At 40.9% G+C, this 9818-nt stretch overlaps 1 protein-coding gene across 1 annotated transcript in view; it reads right to left on the bottom strand.

Annotated features, from left to right (window-relative positions):
• calr (calreticulin) overlaps positions 1–3609 on the bottom strand; it is a 56317-nt gene extending 52708 nt beyond the window's left edge. Inside the window, exon 1 of the mRNA XM_060829825.1 lies at positions 3519–3609. Within this exon, the coding sequence (XP_060685808.1) occupies positions 3519–3609 (91 nt within the window). The remainder of the gene's footprint in view (positions 1–3518) is intronic.
• Between the last annotated feature and the right edge of the window lie 6209 nt (positions 3610–9818).

Consider the following 9818-nt stretch of genomic DNA (forward strand, 5'->3'; position numbering starts at 1 on the left):
AGCCCTGGTCCTTCTTCAGGTGAGGTGGCGAAGGAGCAGCGTTTTGAAACCTTGGGATTTCAAATAAACCTGTTAGACTATAAACTAGTGTTGTGTGTTTTCTGACCACATCTACCCCAGTCCAACACCAGCACCTTCACATCATAGATCAATGTCGGTTGGGTCTTCTATCACTATTATTAAATGCATCTTGCAGAAACTTAATTCAACTTGTGGATTTGCTTGGTCATTTCAGAGAACTGCTATGACATTGTGTGGGCTTGGAATAATACATGCGGTTAAGTATGGCATATTTCATTACAGAATAGCAGCAATGAATTGGAAGGGTTTTTATTTCAACCTAGCAGTTTCAGGTCATTACCAATATTAGCTACCAAAATATATCATTTTATATTTGTCTGCATTTCTCAGTTAATTTACCAGTTTGCAATTACATCATAGAGTCATCGAGTCATAGAGATGTACAGCACAGAAACAGACCCTTCAGTCCAACTTGCCCATGCTCACCAGATATCCCAACCCAATCTAGTCCCACCTGCTAACACCGGGCCCATATCCCTCCAAACCCTTCCTATTCATATACCCATCCAGATGCCTTTTGAATGTTGCAATTGTACCAGCCTCCACCACTTCCTGTGGCAGCCCATTCTGCACATGTACCACCCTCTGTGTGAAAAAGTTGCCCCTTAAGTCTCTTTTATATCTTTCCCCTCTCACCCTAAACCTATGCCCTCTAGTTCTGGACTCACCCACCCGAGGCTTGCAAATTTTGAAATGATACCCTATTTATCAAAGTCAGGTTGTTAGAACAAAGAACAAAGAAAATTTACAGCCCAGGAACAGGCACTTTGGCCCTTCAAGCCTGAGCCAATCCAAAGTTCTGTCTAAACCTGTCGGTCAATTCCTAAGCATTTGTAACCCTCTGCTCCCCACCTACTCATGCATCTGTCCAGATGCATCTTAAATGAATCTACCGTGCCTGCCTCTACCACTTCTGCTGGCAATGCGTTCCAAACGCCCACCACCTTCTGTGTGAAGTACTTGCCACGTGTATCCCCCTTAAACTTTCCACCTCTCGCCTTGAAAGCATAAACTCTGGTTATTGAATCCTTCACCCTGGGAAAAAGCTTGTCTCTATCCACCCTGTCTATACCCTTCATGATTTTGTAAACCTCAATCAGGCCCCCCCGTCAATCTCCTTTTTTCTAGTGAAAATAAACCTAACCTACTCAACCTTTCTTCATAGCTAGCACCCTGCATACCAGGCAACATCCTCGTAAACCTTCTCTGCACCCTCTCCAAAGCGCCCATCATTTTGGTAATGAGGCGACCAGAACTGCACACAATATTCTAAATGCGGCCAAACCAATGTCTTGTACAATTTTACCATGACTTACCAGCTCTTATACTCAATACCCTGTCCAATGAAGGCAAGCATGCTATATGCCTTCCTGACCACTCTATCCACCTATGCAGCAACTTTCAGGGTACAACGGACCTGCGCTCCCAGATCTCTCTGTCCATCAACTTTTCCCAAGACTCTTCCATTCATTGTATAATTTGTTCTAGAATTAGACTTGCCTAAATGCATCACCTCACATTTGTCTGGATTGAAAGCCATCTGCCACTTTTCCACCCAACTCTCCAGTATGTCTATATCCTCCTGTATTCTCTGACAGCCCCTTATGCTTTCTGCTACTCCACCAATCTTTGTGTCATCTGCAAACATACTGATCATACCAACAGTGCCCTCTTCTAGATCATTTATGTATGTTACAAACAACATTGGCCCTAGCATTGACCCCTGTGGAACACCACTGGTCACCTTTCTCCATTTCAGGAAACTCCCTTCAACTACTACTCTGTCTCCTGTTGTTCAACCAGTTATTTATCCACCTAGCTAGAACACCCTGCACACCATGTGACTTTACTTTCTCCACTAGTCTACCGTGGGGAACCTTATCAAACACCTTACTAATGTCCATGTATATGACATCAACAACCCTTCCTTCATCGAATAACTTGGTCACTTCCTTGAAGAACTCTTTTAAGTTGGTAAGGCACGATCTCCCCCGCACAAAACCATGTTACCTATCACTGAGAAGCTAATTCTTTTCTAAATATAAATAGATCCTATCTCTTAGTACCCTCTCCAGCAACTTCCCCACCACCAATGTGAGGCTCATTGGTCTGTAGTTACCCAGAATATCTCTACTACGCTTCTTGTACAGGGTGACAACATAAGCTACCCTCCAGTCCTCCGGCACCTCACCTGTGTTTAAAGAGGCCACAAAGGTATCTGTCAGGGCCCTAGCTATTTCCTCTCTTGCCTCCCTCAGCAACCTGGGATAGATCCCATCTGGTCCTGGAGATTTGTCTACCTTAATAACCTCTAGCCTACCCAGCACATCTTCCCTACTCATGCCAATGTGATCCAGACTAATCAAACTTCTACCTCTAATCATAAGATTCATCATGTTCCTCTCCTCAGTGAACACTGATGCAAAGTAATCATTCAGAATCTCACCCATTCTCTCAGGTTCGGCACACAGCCTTCCTTCATTATCTTTTAGTGGACCAATCCTTTCTCTTGTTGCCCGTTTGCTTGTTATATAAGAATAAAATGCTTTGGGATTTTCCTTAATTCTGATTGCTAAAGCTATTTCATAACCCCTTTTAGCCTGCTTGATTCCTTGTTCAAGACTTGTCCTACTCTTCCAATTTTCCTCCAGGGCCCGTTCTGTTCTTAGCTGCCTAGACCTTATGTATGCTTCCCTTTTCCTCTTGGCTAGTTCTACAATTTCTCCTGTCATCCACAGTTCATAAATCTTGCCCTTCCATCCTTTGCTTTCAATAGGACATGCCTATCCTGCACTGCTAACCTATCTTTGAAAGCCGCCCACATCTCAAATGTGGACTTCCCTTCAAATAGCTGTGTCCAATCCACATTTCCCAGCTCCTGCCTAATTTTGATATAAATGGCTTTGGCCCAGTTTAGTACTTTTCCCTGAGGACCAGTCTTTTCTTTATCTACAAGTATTCTAAAACTTATAGAATTACTGTTACTGTAAACCAAAAAAAATCCTAATACCAATGTCACTGTACTCAATAACAGTCTGAAAAACAATTGTTCGCCTTACCGCTCTGCTCTCTACTAACTGGCCAATTTTCTAACTATGTCCCTTTAATCCCATGGTCTTTACGATTATTTAGTACCTTTCTCAAACTCTGTCTGAAAGTGAATTCACACATCGCTGTCAAGAAGATTCCACATATAGAATGACATCCAGTTATTTCCAAGTGCTCCTGGTGAGTCCTGTTTTTGGGGCCAGCGGAGAATGACAGGGAGAGGAAAAACTAATTAAGGTTTTGTCACAAGTTTGCGAACGGCCAGGGAATAACTGAGTCAGTAGCTGGGGGTAGACACTTAGCATGAACCTCGCCAGTGAACCAAGCTGTGTATCCCTCCCTCCCAGTGCCTTTCGCCTCTTGCCTGAAACGCATAGACTGCTGCTTACCGCCATCCGCAAACTCTTCCTTCAGGTAGATCCTCGGCTCTGCCAGTGACTGGGCGGCTAAAGCTGCCAGCAGCAGGATTGCTACCCTCATGCCTCTCAAGTTTATTAGATAGTTTTGCTGTGTTATTTGTTCCAGTCGTTATTCGAAGTCGGTTAACGGTTTAAGCAGACGTTCTCTCACTAGTAACCACAGAAACTTGCCGTTTGCCCAGAAAATAAAATCACTTAATTAATTGCCTAGAGGCTAAATGAACATAAGCCATTTTGTGGACAATGTTATCTGACGGCAAGACGGCCAAGAGCCAATGAGGAGGAAGGTGGGCTCTGTGAAGTAATTGCCAGGTTCATAGAGACCCCGAGGAGAGGATATGACCTTATTTCAAAAATGAAATATTAGCTCCCATCCTTTGAATAAGTAAAAATAAAGACATTCAAATACGTATGCAAAAAGTATAGTAAATTATAAAAGCACAAGGAAATACATTGCCCTACCCCCAGAATTGTTCTTTGTTCACTTGCGGGAATGGGCGTTACTGTCTGACCAGAATTTATTGTCTGTCCCTAGTTGCTCCTGAGAGGACGATGGAGAGTTGAATCACTAGGATGCAAAATCAGACCATCACTGTTACACGCGGAGAACCTCAGTATCTCTAGATCAAACCTGTGTAGCGCTCTCTGAGGCAGTAAGAGAACTGCTGGGCTCAACCATTGCACGACAGGTCAAGATTGAGTTACAGCTCCTGATGACTTCATTGAGACCACTGCGTAAATGCTGAATGGGAATTGGCTGTGATATTCTATGCAGCAAGATAACCTGCCAGTTTTTTACATGTATTAGTTACAAGTTAAATTTTTGACAGATCATATAAAAAGCCTAATCTGGGAAATTTGAACAATTCAAATCTCGGGTTTTTTTTTGTGGCATCGATGAGCAATTGCAGTGTCTGGGAAAACCCACATTCAGAAGGGTATGTGTACAGGAAGAAGTCGAGCTCGGTGGCAATACAATACAGTAACTAGGTGACAATATTTCACTGTTCAGCTATCTTTAGTGCTTCCACCTCATTCTAATGTTTTATTGCCTCAAGGGTCCACAATTTATACACCTTCCAATTTGCATCTTCAAGTTGCCTCTCCAGATATACCATCTGAAAGCACAGGATTAGTTATTAATATTTATCTTGACATTATCTACCACGCCACCAGCCCTCCTGATTCCTTCATTGATGCCAACTTATCAGAGTGCTTATTTTGATGAGAAGAAATTTCTCCCAATTGAGTATGGGAAGACTGAAGCCCTTGTTTATGATCCTTCATCAAAACATTGTTCCTAGTTACTCACTCCATCCCTTTCTCCAACAATGGTTTAAAATTAAACCAATTTATTTGGAACCAAGGAGCATCACCACCTGTAAGTTCCCTGTCGAACCATACACCCTCTGGACTTGGCCCAATATTGCCACTCCACACTGCCGCTCGGTCAAAATTTGCTACTTCCTCTTGAACAGCTCTGTGGGTGCACATACACCCCAAGGACTGCAGCTGCAATAAAGCAACTAACCACCATCTTCTCCAGGGCAATTAGGGATAGGTAATAATCGCTGGTCTAACCAATGACACCCACATCACATGAATACACAGGACAAAACTTGATGTCACTGCATCATTGCTAATACCTTGTGCATCCATCTCAATAACACTGTACCTATTTCAGCTCAGCTAGGTCAAAATGCTCATTTTTTGCATTTGTTACCCTGAGACTATCTCTTAACTTGCAGCAAATCTTGGCCATCTATGACCACTATGCTGTCTATTCATATTGGATCCTACCAACTAGAAACCACAATTTTGGAGTGTTTTGGAATTCTCCCATTTGACTGGAGCTCTAACAAGGCTCATGAAGCTCAACTGCATCCATGAAAAGCAGCCCACTTGATTTGCCCCCATCACCACCTTCAACATTTACTGTTTTCACCACTAATGCACAATGACAGCAGTTTTTATAAATGTCAAGTCACAAATAGTCACAGAAGACCATAGGGGTACCCTCTCAGAGAGAGAGAGAGAGAGAGAGAAAACTGGTAGTGTCTAAATTGAAGATCACCATACCTCAGGTGAGGGACAAGGTTGCAAAGGAGAATCTTTATGCTAACCTCAGCCAGTGCAGGAATTGAACCCATGCTATTGGCAGGACTTAGCCTTGCAAAGCTGCAAACCATCAACCAAATGCAGAGCAACAACTTACTCTCCTTCAACAGCACCTTGCAAACCTGTGACCTGTAACATCTAAAAGAACAAGAAACCAGATGTGTAAGAACACTACCACCTGCAAGTTCCCCACAAGCATACATAATCTTGATTTAGAACAATACCACTCTTCCTTCGCTGTCACTGGGTCAAAATCCTGGAAATCTTTCCCTGAAAGCACAGTGGGGAAACTTAAACAAAGTTGCGGTGTGTCACCACCATGTTCTCAAGGGCAATTCAGGATGGAAAGTAAATGTTGGTCAAGTCAACAGTGTTGTGAAGGAACAATAGATCAAACCAGTGTGAACTCTTTCCATATAAGGGACATGAGATTGTGCAGCTGTACCAGGAGTGTATGTCTGTTCCAAAGAATTTGCTGATTTTCAGCAGGAGAATGGCTTTTCCAATGTTGCTCGTACGGGATGGCAATGAGATCAAAATGGTTGGAATATTGAGGAATGGAGTTGAGGGCATTTAAGCCAAAGACAGAAAGTGGAATATGTCGGTGACAGCATGGGCCTTGCCTACTGGAAGGGAGACCTATGCTAAAACTTCAAATGAACAAATGCAAAAACCTGAGAATCAAAGCCATAGAATGCCATAATCTGGAATTACATTCTGAGATACAAACATTCTTCCTAATTGGAATTGCCAGACAATCAAAGGCTGGTATCTCCTGTACTTGGAACTGACATATAGAATGTTGTGATTTCTGTCTGAAGTGCTTTCTTTTGAGTTCAACAATTCAAGAAAGATAGTAAGATTATGTGTGGGAAGTATGAAAGGGAGTCTGGGAGTAGGGCTGCAGAGACAAAGGGACATGTGCGGAAAAGCAGGTGCACCGGGGTGAGCATCAGCAACCCTCTGCCTTATGGACATATTGTTGATTCAACATTGAGAGCCTTTGACTGAACACCTCTAATTCTGCTGATAATAGCCTGTACCATTTTGTTTCCAGGAAGACCACTACTAGCAGGCCAACTTGTAGTCAGAGGCTGGAGCCCTGAAGTGTTTGCTGATTAGTCATTCATTTGGAGGCAGGTTATGATGATGAAACAGGGGCCTTTTTGCCCACAATTTCAGACCTGAAGATTTTGCCCAGAGTCTCAGTTGAAATTTTCAAAATATTATCCAAAGTGTACTAACTGCCTCCCTGCCTATGTTGAGCTCCCCTCCATGTTGGCTCCCTGCGTAGTGTTTAAATATTTTGGACCAAAGATTGTGTTGGCAGCACTGAAAAAAACTATACGTCACTGGTGTCACTGAATTGGATTTCCTGCACTCTGCCTATCTACTATCTGAAAAGTCTATCTCATGTGTTTTATGCAGTACTGTTGCCTTCAGATGCCTGCAGAGAAGTTGGTTTTCTCTTGAGGTGCAAGGAAATTTCCAATCTCTAAAATATTTATTCTTATGATCAATTAGGTTCTGTATAACATTATAGTTTTCATTGAACCAATTACTTGGTTTCCTGGCAGAAAAAAAATCAAGAATACCTTTGGAGATTTCAACTTTGGTGGACTTTAAGGTTGACCAGAGACTAAGGGCACATTGTAGTTCCTGGACAGTGTAGGTTGAGAGATTGCCAGTGAAGTACTGACTGACAAGACCATTCTTGCTGAGAATTTTGAGGACTCTAATGTTAAATTTATTGCGACATTATTTTTCTTTTATCATTGTTGGAGACCAGGATAGATGGAAATGGTGGATTAAATCAAGCAGTTGTCAATCCATTAATCATCAGTGTCTGTCAGAGCACAAATGATGTGGATATCTCTGTGGTCCCTTACTCAAATAATTGTGAAATTGATTGGGTATCAATGGATGTTGCCATGAGGTCTAATATTTGACTTTCTCAGAGATATGTTATATTAGCTATAACATGATCATGTTCTATACTTTGAGCAGGGGACCATTCTATCGGAATTTGCTTTCCTCACTCCAATGTCAAGGTACTTGAGTTCCCCAGCTATGATGGCAGTGGGAGTTGCAAATCAGTCACTGTTAGGTTGTCTAAGTGAGACTAAACAGTCCAAATTTAATTTGACAAGTGTAAGATGCTTATACATGATACATTTTTCAGGGGGAGACGTTTGTATGTTGACCACTATGCAGATTACGTGGAGCTGCATTTTGGTCCAATGATATGGAGGTTCCATGATGATTAGAGTCCAAGCTGTACTGTGAAATATTAGCATGGTCTGAGTATAATCATATGTAGGTTTGAACATAGTTTCAGGAACAGAGCAAATTAACACCCTTCCAATTCCATCCACCCATACATTGTTCCTGATCCCCACAACCTGATTCTTCCTTGCAATATTAAGTTGCTAGTCAGTATTAAATTATCAAGGACGGGTAGTGCAGAAAAAAATTAATATTTTTCTTTCCCTGAAAGGGTCAATAAAGTTATCTCTGATCTACAGTGTTTCTAGCTAGGATCTAAAGACAGATTTTTAAAAAGATAAAAATAACATGGGGTATTGGATTTGCTTTATTTTGATTGTGATGCAAACACTAAGTGCTTTTTCACTCCATTATGAAAAGTTGAAGATGTTTGGTGATATACATGTGCATTCTGATTACTAATTGCATTTTTTTCTGAACTCTTGACAAATGTGTGCCTCAAAACTTTCTCCATTGCTTCAATAGCTATTAGTTATTTTCAAAGTGAAAGTGTCCTTTTTATCTCATGTTTTCCAAGAACTGATGAAGTCTTTGTAAAGTGTTTTCGTCTACTACTGCTGACTGTTCAATGATTTTGATTACCATTAAATTTAATCCTGGTAGATGTGTTGTTTTTTTTTGGATCTTTGGTTTTGATACCATCTTTCCCATCATTCTTGAAGGAAAGCCTTGTTTTATGTAAGTTTTTCAGACATTCTCCATCTGGCACTTTTATTCCTAACTTAATTTTTAATTTTAAGGGAAGATTGGAAACTAGTTCACTCCATTCTTAAGAAATGTGATCTGTTAATCTTCGAACTAGCATTAATCTACATTTGTCTGTTTTTTCCCTTCTGTCCTTGTTCTGAGGGGTGGGCTGTAGACTTCCATTGGATTGGCCTGAGCCTATGAATAAAGTTCTGTAGTACTTTGCTATTACCTTCTTCAGGATGCTTAACTCACAGATCATCCTGCTCTAACCATCTGCCATCAATATATTTGAAAGATTGACAGAAAGTCAACTGGTTGCAAACACATCTTTCATGGCTGATGGCTCCTGATGTGGGAATCAAACTTGGAGCTTCTGACCTAGTGGTACAGACAATACCACCATGCCATATCTTCCCATTAAACAACATCAATATTTTCTAAATGACTGAAAAATGCTGTTACCTTTCAAATTGTGCACTGTCTAAACAATTCCAACCTAATACCAGGTCATTAGTAAAATTTTAACATTGCATTGCCAATAATAATCTTCTTGGTCACTTTGCATCCATTTTGGCCACTCCACCAGCACCAGAGCATGTTGCATATATTGCCCTCCACTTACACATAAGGGATGCAGAATGAAGGAAGAGCCTCAAAGGTAGCAGATATGAAATTTATAAACAAGTGAGAAACATTCAGGGGTATACTTAACACAATAGTATAAACAAAATAAAGAATGTTACAATGTAATGAATAACGTTTTCTCTTAATCAATATATTGAAATGCTTTAAAGTTTAACCTAATTAACTTTTTCTGCCTCCCGATTCCAAAAGGTTGTTTTGCAGATGGAAAAAATAAACAGTTTTAAGTAAGTTTTTATTAACTATCGGAAAGGTAAGCAACTAAAGATATCACAATGGGTGACAGGAAGAAAAGGAGGCGTGAGAAAAAGGACAAAATGAAGAAATCAAATGAGAATTAAATAGCTTGTGTGGAACACAGATGGAGTTAATTAAGTAAACTGAAATTATAAAGAGTAATAAAGAGAGGCTGGGATCTTTTTCACTGGACCGTAGGAGATTGAGAGGCAACCTTATAGAGATTTATGAGGGGTATGGATCGGGTTAATTGAAGGTGTCTTTTCTGTTGGAAGGGGAATTTCAATACTAGCGGGC

The sequence above is a fragment of the Hemiscyllium ocellatum genome, chromosome 9 (assembly GCF_020745735.1).
Source record: "Hemiscyllium ocellatum isolate sHemOce1 chromosome 9, sHemOce1.pat.X.cur, whole genome shotgun sequence".
NCBI lineage: Eukaryota > Metazoa > Chordata > Chondrichthyes > Orectolobiformes > Hemiscylliidae > Hemiscyllium > Hemiscyllium ocellatum.